The sequence below is a fragment of the Mesocricetus auratus genome, unplaced genomic scaffold (assembly GCF_017639785.1).
Source record: "Mesocricetus auratus isolate SY011 unplaced genomic scaffold, BCM_Maur_2.0 Super-Scaffold_100707, whole genome shotgun sequence".
Taxonomy (NCBI): Eukaryota; Metazoa; Chordata; class Mammalia; order Rodentia; family Cricetidae; genus Mesocricetus; species Mesocricetus auratus.
The window spans coordinates 3,937,895-3,954,174 of record NW_024429269.1 but is presented as its reverse complement, the minus strand read 5'-3'; the positions used below and the strand labels follow the sequence as shown (position 1 = coordinate 3,954,174).

The window sequence follows — 16,280 nt, the reverse complement described above, 5'->3', positions numbered from 1 at the left end:
TGGAGGGAGGAGGGGAGGGCATGATCAAAACACATTGCATACATGTATAAAATTGCAATGAATGGTTAATTTGTGGTCAAATTATATATGCAACTAAAATGTAGGCCAGGAGTGGGAAAATGTGTCCATGAAGAGAAATGGGTATGTCAGAGGACCGTCCTGGACAGAGCATTTGGGTTCCTCCTCCCAGGTAAGTGAGAAGCAGTTGCTCTTCACATCCTGCTGCCTCTAGAAGGGGCCTCACAGCCAGGTCAGCAAACAGCAGTTAAACGGGGGGTGGGGGGGGGGGGACACAGGAAAGGATCCACCGGAAACAATGGCTGCCCTAGGGCCACCTGATTTGGATCCAGAGACTCAAGGGCAAAATGTCAGCACTTCTATTTCTAAATAAGGCCCTGGAGAAAAAGGTGAGGGAGAAAGGGGGCTTATATTTATCTCACTAGTAGAAGTGTAGGCTCTCGGAAACCTCCCTCATCCCCAAGAACATTAAGGGTATCATCAAGAAGATAATGACCCGCTATTCTGTCGCCACCAAGGACAACAAGAGAAATGGGATTGACTGTGTCAAGGGAGAACTAGGTTAAATGGAAGAGCTTCCTGGCAGCAGAGGTTATTAAACACCGGGAAGGGAAAGCAGTGGAGATTAGGGGTGCTCCCTGGAGGTCCTTTCAAGAAGCAGAATAGCTTGCCAACTACCTGGGGTCACTTAGGTGCAGTTCTGCCAGCTCCTCTGGCCTCAATCTGGGAGCTAACTCATCCCTTGGCCCATGCAAGGGACAGCTACTGTCATTTTTCTGTAATGAGCTCTCAGAAGGAGAATAAGCATTAAGAAAATGGCAAAAGCACTCTTGGAGCTGGGTTTTTGTTTTCTTTCTTTTACTCCTCCTCTCTCTCCCTCCTCCTCCTCTATATATTTCCAGAAACAACAAAACTGCATCCTCACAGATCTGTTCTTCTAAAGCATCAGCAGGAACATGGGTGGGAGATGGTGTGTGGGAATGCTCTGAGCTGATGGTGCAGCCATGTCTGCTGTGTGCCTCCACGTCAAGCACTGCTCATTTCAGGAAGCTGGGGCTCAGACTGGAGAGTCTCACTTGTCTAGCCACAAGGAGTCCAATCCAATGATCTCTTTACTATACAATTTTATAGCATTGTATGTTTTTACTTGGGCGTGCTTATGGATGCTGTGTATATTGTACACGAGTGGAAGCGGTCATGCAGGCCAGAGAGGGTATCAGCCCCCAGAGGTAAAGTTATGAGCAATGAGGGTGCTGTGAACCAAACTCAGATCTTCCAGAAAGGCAGAACCTGCTTTTAATTACTGAGCCATCTCTCTGGCCTCCATTTTTTATAACGGGTTGTGTGCATGTGCTCACTGGCCAGCCAGACTAGCCTACTTTGAGATTTCCAGGACAATAAAAGCCTAACTAACCCAAAGCATGTACAGTGCCTGAGGAAAGACACCCAAGAAAATCCTTAGGATCTCCATGCACATGTGAACAAATTTTCATGTACACCCGCCACACACACACACACACACACACACACGCACACTCACACACTCACACACACATACACTCACATAGTGTGTGCATGCACATAGCACCATATTATTCTCCTATTGAGCACCTTACAGAACAATGGTTAAAAGATAGCAAGAACAATGGAGTTGGAGTACTAACCTTGTCACCAAAAAGGCTGCACTTCTCTGTCTGTCTATCTGTAGCTTGTAGCTTAGGAACATAAAAAAGGCAGAGTCTACATTTACATGTAGCACACTTTTTTTTTTCTTTTCTTTTTTGTTTTGTGAGACAGGGTTTCTCTGTGTAGCTTTGGAGCCTATCCTGGAACTCTCTCTGTAAATCAGGCTAGCTTCGAACTCACAGAGATCCCCCTGCCTCTGCCTCCTGAGCGCTGGGATTAAAGGCTTGTGCCACCAACGCCTGGCTTTAACACACTCTTTAAGACTTAAACTGTGACACAAGAGAATTGAGTAGGGATCAAGTTCAAGGGGGTCAGGATGCACCAAGGGAGACCCAGGCTCCGCCCTTAGGGAGGGCAACCCTGCCAGATCCTGTCTGGAAGACTGGCCCAACAAGCTTAGGTTAGTGAGCCCTGGCTCCCACCAGTTATAAATTCCCACTCAGAACTTTACTGATGACTGCAGCTAACTGTCTTTTCTCCAAGATCCCCGTTGAATGGTAAAGAAAGTGCCCGATAAGCTTTATGAAGTTTTAAAAAGCTTCCGAAACAGATTTCTGCAGTAATCACCAAGCAAACAGAGGGGCAGTACGCAGTGCGACACGTCCACAGCCCCGCCCCTTCTCGTCTGTATCCACCCTGTGGTCTTTTGTTTTGCAAAGTGATTTGGGAGATTAAGAGGGTTTTGTTTGGGTGGGAGGGCAGCACCCTGGGTGAGTAAGTGCTACTTGATTGCACAACAAAAGACAAGCGAGAGCTTCAGCCACAACTCAGCCCCACTGGCCCCAACAGTTTGCTTTTCTCAATTAATTTATTTTGCTAGAAGAACTAAGAGGGGAAGGGGAAAGCACCCTGGCCACAGAGTACCCTCACTACATAGAAACGGTTGGGGTCAAATCAAAAGAATGTTTTTTCTAAGGGCAGAAAGCTCCGGTTTGGTGAGCTGCAAGTGGGCTGGGCCAGTGCCTGCACTGCTGGTGCTCTCTCAGAGTCTCTGCAAACAAGACTTCACAAGAGCCCTACGCTCTGTGATTGGCTCCCGGGAAGCAGGAATCTGCCCAACATGTCAACAAATTGACTGAGTCCACGTGGGAAATTCGAAACTTTACCCCCTAGTTATTAAGGGGATACAACTCCAGTACATTGGAAGAAATATTAGTTAGTCCCTTTTAAGCATGGACTACAAGCATGTATTGTAATAAAAATTGTCTCTGAAAACAAATTAATGATACCACTTCGGTATTTTAAACATATGTCATAGTTTATTTATTTCAAAAGTTACTCCAAAGACTATATGCTACGTACGTGCCTGTAATCCCACACTTGGACATTAAAGGCAGAAGAATCAGAAATTCAAGACCATCCTGGTTGGAGGCCAGCCTGGACTACATGAGATCATGCCTCAAAATAAATAAATAAATATAAAAAAGTCACCACCAAGGAAAATGAAATATGTAACAAATATTGAGAAGACATTTTCAATTCATAAGTCATATAATAAAGGACTCATTGCAAATCATGCTACAAATTAAAAGGACAAAGCAGCCAAGAGAAAGACTATGTAAAGACTATATAATATATAGAAAAGGAATGATAAATTACTGATATAGAAGGATACTCTATCCCACTAAGCAAACAAAGTACAAAAACAATAACAAAATATACTCTGGCCACTGGACTGACTCAAATTTAAAGTTGGACACAGGCAGGTGTGGACGAAGGTTAAGCGAGTTGTTCCCTCCCTAGCACACAAATGGGACTGGGCCAGCTGCCTAGAAATGTAATCCTGTGTTACAGAGGAAAGTTGACATATTCAACAGCAAGGCCCCAAGTCCAGATCTTGTTCAAAATGGCACACATACATGCAGGTGATATGTGAGGGAAAAGTGTGACAGCATCCTTAGCACTAGGCAAAGACCCAAAATAGCCATCCACCAAACAATAGATGGACTGCAACAGACCCATGCTGTCAGCACAGATAAATCTCTAAAATATCTGACCAGCTTTGCAAAAGATAGCCAGGGTACAACACCATTTTAAAGCTAGTGTAAGTTGTAATTGTGTAACATAAGCTGTGTGTGTAGCAAACACTAGAAAGTATGTATCAGAAAGTTGCCAACCTCAAGGCTTCAGTTTATATCTCAAATTATTTTACTTCCTAAAAAATAAAAAATAAATATACCTGAAGGAAATAAATACAGCCATGTGTTCATGTGGGATAATGGGTAACTGGATAGTCATTTTGTCTTATTCTCTGTGTTTGAAAGTTTTTCCTAATTAAAAATGTTTTGAGCATTTTTAAAAAGATACCCATATAGTCTATTGGCATGTGCAGCTGAAAAGCATCGTTATCCATCATCAGCATGTGCTTGGGGGAGCTAAGCTAGATAATTATCGCTCATGCCTGTGTCGGGCCTATCAGCTAAATAGCTTCCAGGCATGTTACTCCATTTGGTATTCTTGCCAACCCTTGGATACAGGTATTAAGACAGTCGTTTTACTGACAGGAATCATCTACCATTAGAGTTTGAGGATTTTTTCCCAAGATCACTCAGTAATGGACATTGCCAGGAACAGATACCCAGAGAGATCTGAAGACCTATGACCTCAGACATACACATCATCTGTAAGATCTGGTTCTCCACGTGAGAGAAGAGCCTATCCAGCAAATAAAGTTCTCTGTCAGTAAAGCGCTTACAGTGTCCAGGCAGATCTACCACTCCTGACGAGCCTTTATAATACCCTGGCTGCCGCCTCTAAGATAAGCTGTAAATATCATCTCACATCTAGGGATGTGTTGATGAGAAGGGGAACAGACAACCAAAGACTGGAGAAGATGGCTGAATGGGTAAAGCACTCACCACATGTGGGCTGGAGTTGGTATCCAGAAAATCCACTTAAAAGTCAGGTGGGTGTGGCAGTGTCCCTGTAACCCCAGTGTTTTCCAGGCCAAATCATAGGACCCCCAGAGCAAGCTAGCTAGGTAGACCAGTTATGCCTCCCAGCTCTGGCAGCTACATGCTGCCTTGGTAAAGAAAGTGAAAAGTGGCCAGGAAGACATTCAACATTGACCTTAGGCCTCAACCCCAGGTGTACACACCTTTGTATGCACATCCACAAACATGAACACCCACACATTTGCATGTGTACAAAACACACACACACACACACACAAATGCTCCTTCATTTACAGCACTATGAAAAATTCCAAATTGAATAAAGTAGAAACTGCTATTTTAACTTTTGATGTTTTTATTTGGTGTGCTAGTGACTGTAGACTCACACAATAATCCCAGGGAAGTGATAAATAAGAGCAGACTCAGTTTCTACTTTGAGGGTTTGTGTCACCATACATGCTAACCAAACACACATTGCAGAGGCAAGAGAGAGTGCAGTGGTCAAGAGCACTTATTGCTCTTACAGGGAACCTGGAGTCAGTTCCCAGAATCCATAGGGTGGTTCACAATCTGTAACTTGTTCCAGAAGATCCCATGCCCTCTTCTGACCTCCATGGGAACCAGACAAGCACTTGGTGCACACACATACATGAAGTACAAATATTCATACATATAAAAGAAAATCTATAAAAATTAATGACACTCCTACACACAAAAAATAACATTGTACCAACATAAGCAGAATATAAGGACTATGCTGCCCAGGCGCTGATAAGGTTATTACATTAAGTTCAAAAGCAACCACAAAAATAACAGCAATGGGGCTGGAGAGATGGCTCAGTGGTTAAGAGCACTGGCTGCTCTTCCAAAGAACCCAGGGTTCAATTCCCAGCACCCACGTGGCAGCTCACAACTCTCTGCAATTCCAGTTTCAGGGGATGTGACATCCTCACACAGACATACGTGCAGACAAAACACCAATGAACATAAAATAAAAATAAGTAAATCATTAAAAATATTTTAAAACTAAATAAAACAACAGTATCACCTCCTGGAGGCCATGCTTCACTCCACCCAGCCATGAAGCAGGTCCCTCCCATCCTGGGTTGTCCGTGAGAGTTGAAGAGGATTGCAGACTTCTCGAGTTGAAGAGGATTGCAGACTTCTCCCTGTCTCACAGAGGTAAGAGGATGCCCTTTTCCCGCATGGCTCAGTGTGGAAGATTTGAAAAAGATGCTGAGGCTCACAATGAAGTAAGTGCCCAAAGTATCTAGGACAGAGTCAAAACCCTGGTCCCACCAAAAGTCAAGAAAACCTTCACTTATACCAGAGATGGCTAAGAAGGCCTAATCCAGCAAGATGGCATACTGGGTAAATGGCACTTGTTACCAAGCTTGATGAGCTCAGTGCCATGCACATAACTCACAGAGTGGAAGGAGAAAACCGCACATGCACGCGCGCGCACGCGCGCGCGCACACACACACACACACACACACACACACACACACACCCTAATATTTAAGAATGGCAATGACCAGGTGACTTGGTGTTGAGGTTATCTGACATGTTGAAAAGCAAAAGCATAAAATGTATAGTTAAAAATTACAAACACAGGAAACATATGAGAAAGACAGAACACCTCAGTAAAAGAGGGAGCAAATGAAATGCAGTAGCAAACTCAAGCTCACTGGATAGGTTCAATGACAAACAAATCAATCTGTGAACCTGAAGATCCAAACAATAGAAAAAGAAAGAAAAATTAACCAATATATTGGGTAGGGGCCTGCAGAGATGTCTCCGTGGTTAGAAGTCACACTGCTCTTGCAAAGGAACGGAGTTCAGTTCCCAGCACCCATGTTGAATGGCTTACAACCACCTGTAACTCCAGAAGGATCCAATTCCTCTGGCCTCTGTAAGCACCTTCACTCATGGAAACATACAGAGAAACACACACACACACACACACACACATACACAATTTAAACAAATATAAGATAGTAGTGTAACAAAAGTTCTGATACTATATCCTAGAGGTATGTTTAGAAATAATGGTTAAAAATTCCCAAATTCAGAAAAAAAGATATTCAAAATATGAATGACCCTAGAGTAGAATGAACCCAGACAAATGTAGGATAAGATATATCTTAATCAAACTCCCTGAAAACTGACGACAAGAAGGAGGATTTTGAAAGTGATGGTAATATCTTACAAGGGCAAAACCCAGAAGATCTCCATCAGAACCCACAAAGTAAAGGGGCACAAGAGGGTTGAAGGAAAGAAACTAGTCAGGCTAGAATTCTATACCCAGCAAAGATATCCTTCAGAAAGGGCTGGAGAGATGGCTGCACAGCATGAAGAGTTGTGTTTGGACCCCCAGCATCCATGTAAAAGGCTTCACAGTGATGCATCTGTAACCCAGAGCTGGGGTAGGGAGGAAAAGAAACAGGTGACTCCCTGGAGTTTGCTGGTCATCAACCTAGTCATTCAGTGAGTTCCGGGCTCAATAAGAGCACAAGTCTCAAAAATTAAGGTGCAGTGCAATTGAAGGAGACACCCAATGTCAACCTCTGACCTCCATATGTACACATACCTACACTCACACATGCACACACCTACATAAACCTGAAAGAATGTTACACACACACACACACACACACACAAAGAAGATAACATGTCCTTGTCCTTCAAAGGTAAAAGGGAACTCCAGACAGTCCCAGTACCAGATTGAGGAAAAAGAAGAAAGTTGCTTCCAGCAGACTCACCTCAAAGCTTGGCCCCAGAAGTTCTCCAAACAGAAGTGAGAGGGATGCTTTTTTTTTTTTCTTTTGGTTTTTCGAGACAGGGTTTCTCTGTGGCTTTGGAGGCTGTCCTGGAACTAGCTCTTGTAGATCAGACTGGTCTCAAACTCACAAAGATCCTCCTGCCTCTGCCTCCCGAGTGCTGGGATTAAAGGCATGTGCCACCACTGCCCGGCCCGAGAGGGATGCTTAAGATATCACTTGACGTGACAAATGAACTTTGACTGGGATAGCCTAGGACAGCCTATTATTTCATCAGGGTGGTGGCCTGATAAACACTCCAGAGAAACACAACACAAAATAATTAAACTTATCATTGCAGTTCTTGAACTTGCTCCCACACAAAGCTAGACAGGCCTCTTGAGCTCTCAGTCCAGACCTATCACATCTCTGGCTGCACTAGGAAGTTAAGCTCACACTGTGTCACTTCTGCCTTTGAGGGTCCAAACCTTGTAACTTGCTATGAGCCATAAACCTGTCTATGAATCCAGAAATTCTGCTCCAAAAGATAAGACCACAAAAACTGCAAATAAGGTCTCAAAGATACATTTGCACATCTGAGTTCAGGCAGACTCATTCACAACAGATGAAAGTTGGGAAGCCTTGATGAAGAGGAAAAACAAAGTTAGGCACAGTGGAATACTACAGTCCTCACAAGGCAGGAAGTGCTGGCACCTGCTACCTTAGAGACCAGGAGCCAGCCACAGAAGAAAGGGCACTCTGACTGTGCTCACACAAGGGACTAAAGAAGTCAGGGTGTCAGCAACAGGAGGCACAACAACGCAGGGAACACAAAGCCCCTCTTGCTGAGTACAGAGTTCCAGTTTTGCAAGACGAAAATATTTCTGAGGCTGGATCATGACGATGGAATCACCCAAGTGTCAATGTAGTCAGTGTAGAAAAGATTGAAATGATAAATATTTTATCACAATTAAAAAATGTTTCAATCTAAACAGTAAATCAATGTCTCCCATTGTATATTATTATCCAGTGTATATTCCCTCATTCTCCTCCCTACAGACTTTGTAGGAGACACCATGAGCCCTGTTCACAGATGGAAAACTGGATATCCAGAACCTGACCAGAGCCCCATGCCTAATGGACAGAGTCAAACTCTCTAGTCAGGCTGTTGAAGCTCTGTAGGACATTTTCCCTCTGCGTGCATGATGGGGAAGACCACTTCAGAGGAAGAGTTCCTCTGAGCATGAAGGAGTTGAACACCCCTGGTTCTAGAGAGTGACTTCATCTTTTCAAATGGAAGACTTGGAGTAAAGAATGTGTAGCTTGGAGTAAATAATGGAGGAGGACATGAGTGGTGGTGATATGCAGGGAGAAAAGGACAGCATGGATACAGAGGGCCTGGGCCTTCCACAATTCAAGATGCATCGCTGGAGTGCCGAGACAGGGTCAGACTCTGGACCATGGGCCACCCTTGAAGCAGGAAGAATGAAGGACACTGCGTGTCAGCTGGAGAAAGGTCAGGACTCATTTTACCTTGTGGCTTTTATTTCATATAGTCTTCAGTAGCCTTGGGGGAGTTTAACACAATCATGATGAATGGAGAGCCAAACTCCACCCACCTCTAACTTCATGACCAGCAAAACACAATCAAGATTCAAAACAAGCAAATTGATTTTTTTTCTTTTTCACACATGAGGATCAAAATGAGATGAGAACCAGGCTCCTTATTCCTTCTGTGGGATATATTAAGTAGCCATGACTTGCCCGCATCTATGTTGGTCTTCCTAATGGAATTGGGTAGAATCTTTTGGGCCAGTTAAGTCACTGAGATCAGTGCCAGGGATGGAACAAGCCTCCTACCCCTGAATAATACACAGAGGAGATTCACTTCTCCCTTTGAAGAACACCACCCCCTAGCAAACATACTTTCTGGTGGCTTAACCAGGCCAGATTAACTTCTTGGGCCTCATCTATGGGACAACAGAAAACAAAGCAAACAAAAGAAGACTGTTCTAAACATACACTGTTTGTTCTATGTGAAAGCCGCATCTTTAAGAGCTCAAGGAACCTGTTGTAACACAGGTAGATTCTGATATGTGTTCAGCGGGCCTGACCACCCATCTAATTTCCTGCAGGGTTTGCCCCACACATACATAAGACTGAAGTGCTTTGGTCATGGAAATGTGACATCCAAAACAGTGGTGAAAGCCATACTTCTAAATCTAGGCACACTAGAACAAACCTCCATTTTATTTTTAGAAAAGTGCTCTAGAATATGAATATTGCACAATAAAAGTGAACACCCTTTAATATATTGAAATAAACCCCATAACAACATTGCTTTTCTGTCCAGGCCTTTTGAGCTTGGTTTTAAATCTATTCTCTCTCCCATTTGCTAATATCCTTCCTTCCCTGTTACCCAGAATAACTCTACCGGTAAAATATTAGCATTCATAAGTGGATTCTCAGTAAACATTTATGGAATAAATGAATGAATAATTATAAAATACTGGGCGAAAGTCGCCTGAGAGGTTTGCATTCAATTATAGAACAATGTGCTTGGATATTTAGGTGCCTACACTGAAATGGAACTTAAGAATAGTCATGGGGGAACAGTAAAATATTAACCATTTCTCTCTTAATAAAATATATAATTCCAAGTGTGATGCATATGTGCCTGAGGAAGGCTTTGTTTAAAATCAGACCACAGTCTTTAGACACATTAAGAATTAAACTACTAATGCTATTATGTTACAGAGCTAGTTAACAAATGCTGATGTGTCTGTTGTCTAAAGGATCAAAGAGAAAGAAGCTCATATTAAGGTGAATTGTTCATTTTGGAAAACTTTATCAATACAATTTCTTAATCAGAACTATATGAAAAACTTATTTGAGCGAGAGTCACTAATACCCAGGTAACAGAGAACACCCTAGCAGGGAACTTTTTTCGTTTTAAGATACATAGCACACAGGCCAGAGAGAATGTATTGGTAAGAAACTTCATTGGGTAAAGCGGCTAATACTTACCAAATCTGAAGCACAGTTACAATCTAAAATACAGTTTTACTACTATCAAAAAAATTAGTATTTCTTAAAATGTATTCAACATCTTTTTTAATTTGCTTACTTTTAGTATTCTTATCAAAATAATTGGTCATATAATGATTTGGATCAAGTTTGTTCTTTTACTAAATTCGCTGCAAAGAAGCTAAGAGATAAACTTGCAAATGAAAATTCTCTTAACTTTAACGGGAGAAAATGCTCTTAAACCAAATAAGCTGCACACTTAGCAATCCATAGTGGCAAAGGGTGTGTTAAATGGTTGCGAAGCTAAGAAGATGGTCAGGGATCTGAGCTGATGCACTGCACGTCTTTCTACTCCCTGTGGTTTTCAATGTTGACTTGCATGTTTTGCGACTGGTCATAAAAGCGCCCCTTTCCGGTGCCCATCACTCTGCCCTTGACTTGGCATCCATTTTCAGAATACCAGCAAAAGAGTGGATGAAAGAGCTTATACAACAAAGGTGGTCGTGTTGGAAACACACATAAACACTACGCGACTTCACTTTATTAAACATCAAAACGTTGGTTACTTTTTTTTTTTAAGAGGCGGAAGAAAATACTTTAGCTTTTAACTTCACACGCCTGTACTCATGTGCTTTAAAATCATATTTGTGCACTAAATGTCATTTCCAGGATGGCTGGTGTGTCTGTATACTTTTATAAAAACCATCCTCAACAATTGATCGTTGAACGAGCGCATTGACAGAAAACAATGAACAATTTGTTCTTGTCAAAGGATCACAAATTGATAATTACAAACTCAAAACAAAAGCACTAGTCTCAGAACATCTTTCAGACTACGCCAAGTGATCGGCAATTATATGAATATAGCCAATTTCCAGTAACCTCTCACTCCACAAAATCAAAAGAAAGTGAGGATTGCAGGGACTTGCCATCTAATCCCACAGCCCCAAATCTCTTTTTTAGAAATAGAATACTTACTGGCAATTAGGGTGGTCCATAAAAACCTATTCCTGCCTCTGAACCTCCCCATTATAACGCTGGTGTTTAAAAGCAAAACTCCCACACAATCCACCACAACCAGGCCTCATAGCAAGTATTTATTAATAAGAAATTAGATAGAAAAGTACATCTGAGTAAAACACTGGGTAGAATTTTAAAAGATCAATTACCTTTCTACATTTAAAAAACATTCTGAGAGAGTCAAGATAAGAATTATTAAATAAAAGCGTAGTCAACTCAAAACTGGTGACATTTTTCTCTCCAGCTATTTCACAAACAGCTTCTTACCCAAAAGCTTTACATTTCTATTCCCTACCACTCCAGTCATTTCTGCCAACATCATAAAAATTACCTTTGCTCATTTCCTCCTCACAACGCGAATTCACCGACCACAAACATCCCTGCACAGACACCTACCCACCCACCTCCCCACCCACCTCCCCAAAATGGTTCAAGTAAGACACACGCACGGACACACACCACGTACACACACACATGCGCTCACACGCATGAGAGCGTGCACACAGACACACACTCACACACACACTCACACACACACACACACACACACACACACACACACACACACAAATAATAATAATGACCAAGCTCACATTTCCTGTTTGCCCTTCAAGCGAAGTCGGGTGTCTTCAGCTTGCCTTTCTGGTCTTCGGTATTGTCACTAATTGCTGGGGGTGTAGTTTAGGACGGCATGAAGCTGCAGAAATCAAAGCTGTGGCTTTAAGAGGCCGTTTTCTCAAACACATGGATGAAACAACTTTGACTCAGACTCCCTAGCCAGGTTGTCACAAAAATCTTAGAAAGACTTCTTGAAAACTCAGTATCTAGAAATGAGGGAGGGGGTGGGAGTTAAGTAAAACGAAAGTATTTAAGTCTAGAAGCTGCCGCCCGGAACATAACTCCGAGGATGTCTGATTTGATTTGAAAGCAGGTCTGTATTGATGAGCAAAGTCTACTCTATAGGAAACTACAATGCTCCCTAGTTAAACACTCTCCTTGCCATCTTCCACAGTAATTCTGTTTCTCACGGTCATGGTCATACATGCAAAAAATAAAAAATAAAATCAAACACACTATTTCCCAAATGTATGGGCACTGGGGAGAATGCCTTTTTTGAAACAGGCTTTGTTTTTTTTTTTGTCCTGAATGCTGGTGACTAAATGTCATTAGTAAGAGCCAACACTCTCAAACAGCCCAAGAGACTTCAAAAGCCTTCCAAGTTTGAAAAGCAAAAAGTTGTGAGGTTTCCTGTATCCCGGGACATTTTTCTTTCTGAAGCTCAAGCGGAGTAACAGACAAAAGAGGCTGATGTGACTGAGCTCTGCCAAGTCTTTTTAAAATTTCCTTAGCTCTCCCTCTCCCTCTCTCCCTTTTCTCTCTCTCTCTCTCTCCCTTTCTCCCCCTCTCTCTGTCTCCTCTCTCTCTCTCTCTCTCTCTCTCTCTCTCTCTCTCTCTCTCTCTCTCTCTCTCTCTCTCTCTCTCTCTCTCTCCCTCTCTCTCTCCCTCTTTCTCTCTCCCTCTCTCCTTCCCTCCCAGTATGGCAACCTTCCGAGCAGTCTTGGCGGAGGTCCAGGCTATGCCAGTCTGTCTGAATTCTTGTCTCCAAAGGATGTCCTTTTCAGATCAATTAATACATCTGAAAACAGGAAGCTGTTGGGCAGTACCCAGATCCTGGCATGACAGCACCGGCTGCTGCCAAATCACCTTACAGATTTCCTGATGCCCTACCTTTCCCAGGCATCACTAGCATGTTCCCCGCAGTGAGCTAACATGTTCGCTGCTCGGAGATGGGGAAATCTGTTCTCTAGAAATGTCCATATGCGACATGTGCTCAACCTGCAAAAAAGCTGTGCTCCCCTATGAGGGGAGATGGATGGCTCTTTAGGAGCACCGTATACCGTCGTTCCCTTTATAACATTTGCTTCCCCTTGCCCGGCTGCAAAGAATCATGGGAAAATAGAGAAGGAGGCATCATCCTCTGGAGAATGAACATGGCTCTGGTTGATTGTTTACTCTTATTTTTAAGGAGACTGTACGTAAACTATACTTACCCAAAAGTCTGCTGTAAAGGAAGAAAAAAGAATAAATCTTTTCAAAACAGAAATATCAAGGAAAGGACAATACAAAACATTAGTGTGATTAGTAATTTATATGTATACATAGATGACCATATTGTAACACCTGAGTTCCAGCAATCACTTGTTTTCTAAATTTGTGGTAATATAACTGAACAAGCATACATAGCTTATTTTAATTTGTAGCATTCTGAGCCTTTGGAAACAAAATAGATAGTCAGAACTTCACCCTTTTACCAGGCTGAAGGAAGCTTGATTGGTTGGCAGCACTGATAGCAGAGACTTAGTACACCTATGCTCTGGAATAAACTGGCTTTCATAGAAAGAGTCAAGAAGTCTGAGTTCTCTTCCTTGGGTCTGTTGCTTTCTCATTTGAATAACCTCAAAGCCACAAACTTGCTTAATCTATTCAAGCCTGATTTTCTCATCTACTAAGAAGGGCTAGAAAGTCATGATTGCCTCTCCCTCTGGGCTCCTAAAATATCTGGTCATATTCAGGTCACCAATTGGATGTGGCATCATCACAGACAAGGCAATGTGTCACTTACCTAAGAAAAATGAAAGTGTCTCATTAAACCTCTATACAATAGTGTTCAGCAAATCTACTGAGTGAAGGTCTTGAGAAGAGAGCACACAAATATCACTCTGAAGTTCTACAAAACTTCATATGATGCTTTAAAAACAAAACCGAAGCTGACAGATCAAGAGGATGCTGTAGAAATGCCACAAGGGTCAAATTGAAGAACTCAAGAAACCAGGCAGCATGTTAGCTGTCCTTTCCAACAGGGATAATGAAACAAGGACAGGATCTCAGCCGATTTAGATTCACAATCAAACAGTTGCCACCAAAGACAAAGAGGATACTAAAAGCAGAGAGGGAAGTGCCTCATCATTACAAGGGAACCCAAATAAACAAACAACAGGACTCCTCAGAAAATATAGAGATAGAAAGAAGTGGGTCAACCATTGGTTGCCCATAAGAATTTGCTGATAGACTATTGCTGAAGACACAGTCAGGAGACAGAGAAATCATGTTGGTACTGGCATAGAAGCTTCCTATCTGCTAGCCATGCAGACTATCAGAGGAAGAAAAGCCATCAACAGTCTCACCAGCTGTGAACCCTGTGAACTATAATAGTGACCAGTATGGCAAGTTATGCACACCACTGCAACAGCGGCATGAATGCTATGAGAACAACCAATTGCTTTCTTACTGAACTGAGTCCCACTCAACAAAAGGGAACGCATGCCTAGAATTGCAAACTGAACTAAGAACCCATAGCTAGGGATGCCTTAGGCCCTAGGAGAGAAGTTAATATTATTGTTTTTGCAGCATGGACATAGTATCAAACTGCCTTCTGAAAGCTTTATCTGTATACCTATAGATTAGTGCAACTCTCACCCCTCATCAGAGAAGCTTCTTTTTGCCTGAAGGCCCTGTCTAACCTGAATCACCCCCAAAACTCCACCTCTAAACTTCATAGTTACATCCCCATTTTTATACTTCACAATGGGAATTATATATTAAAATGCATTTGATGGGAACATTCAAGTTGTGGTAACAACCAAAGAAGAGATGACAAAGCCTAGGGAAGAGGCAAGGAAAGAGAACAGCAATCAAAACACCCAGGCAAACCTGCGGATGGGGCCGACCTCCTCCTGACCTGGCCAGATGACGAGTGGCTAGAAGAGGAGCGCCCCAGGAGTTGGTGAGCATGTGAGCAGCATGGGAATGCTGGGGGGACACAGAATGTCTACAAAAACAGTATTGCATGTTCTCCAATAGTTAAAAACAGGTGTGGAGGCACACACCAGTCATCCCCAGCACATCAGGGGTGAAGTAGAAGGATTGGGGTATTGAGGACATTCTGAACTACACAATTTTTAAAAATTAAAAATAGAACAACCAATGATCCAGCAACCCTTCCGCTGGGTAAATATCTAGTGGCACTATATCCAAGAGATGGTTGTACTTGTTAATTATACAGCATACACAAAAGCCAAGGTATGAAGTCAATGGGGCCCATCAACAGATAGATAAAGAAAATAAGACATATAATCAAGATGGGAGAAGACCAAGCCTTTGAAACGGACAGAATGCTATGACTATAACAGAGTGGATGAACATGGAAAGTCCCCAGTGAGATAAATGGGCACAGAATGATGGACACCACCACTCACTTCAGTGTGAGCCCACCAAAGGACATGGAAGCAGAGGGTATAACACTGGTTCCCGGAGCTGAGATGGTAGAGAAGGAGGGATTAAGGAAAATTGTCAAAGCACACAGCCATTGATAAAATCAGCAGGGGAAGGTGAGGAGCCCTCCTGCTCCACATGGCAGCTGGAGTTCTGAACAACATACCATGCTTGCAGAGAGCCAAGGGTAGCCCCACAGCATTTCCACCTCATAAATCAGCAAGTGAGGTGATGTGTGTGCTAACAGTTTGACTAGGAAACTGTAAGAATGTACATATTTCAAAACCCATCTTGTCCTCCATAGTTATACTTTTTGCCAATTTTAAAAATAATAAAATTAAAAATAACACCACACGCACATCTTTAATCCTAGCACTTGGGAAGATGAGGCAGGCGGATCTCTGTGAGTTCGAGGCCAGTCTGGTCTACACAGGCAGTGCCAGGATAGACTCCAAAGCTACACAGAGAAACCATGACTCAAAAAAATAATAGTAAATAATATCACAGACCAACATCTCTTAAAAATATAAATGAAAATTTTGTGAACTAAGTGTGTTGTACCCTAGGAACACAAGGACTGTTTAACACCAGGAAGTAGGCAAC

At 42.5% G+C, this 16,280-nt stretch overlaps 1 protein-coding gene across 3 annotated transcripts in view; it reads right to left on the bottom strand.

Annotated features, from left to right (window-relative positions):
- Msra (methionine sulfoxide reductase A) overlaps positions 1 to 16,280 on the bottom strand; it is a 317,423-nt gene that overhangs the window by 281,254 nt on the left and 19,889 nt on the right. The window contains exon 1 of one of the 3 annotated variants that reach the window (XM_040740565.1): positions 11,737 to 11,813. The exons of the other annotated variants lie outside the window; for them this stretch is intronic. Coding sequence (XP_040596499.1) covers positions 11,737 to 11,746 — 10 coding nt within the window. The 5' untranslated portion in view covers positions 11,747 to 11,813. Of the gene's footprint in view, positions 1 to 11,736; positions 11,814 to 16,280 lie in introns of those variants that run through there. 3 annotated transcript variants of the gene reach the window in all.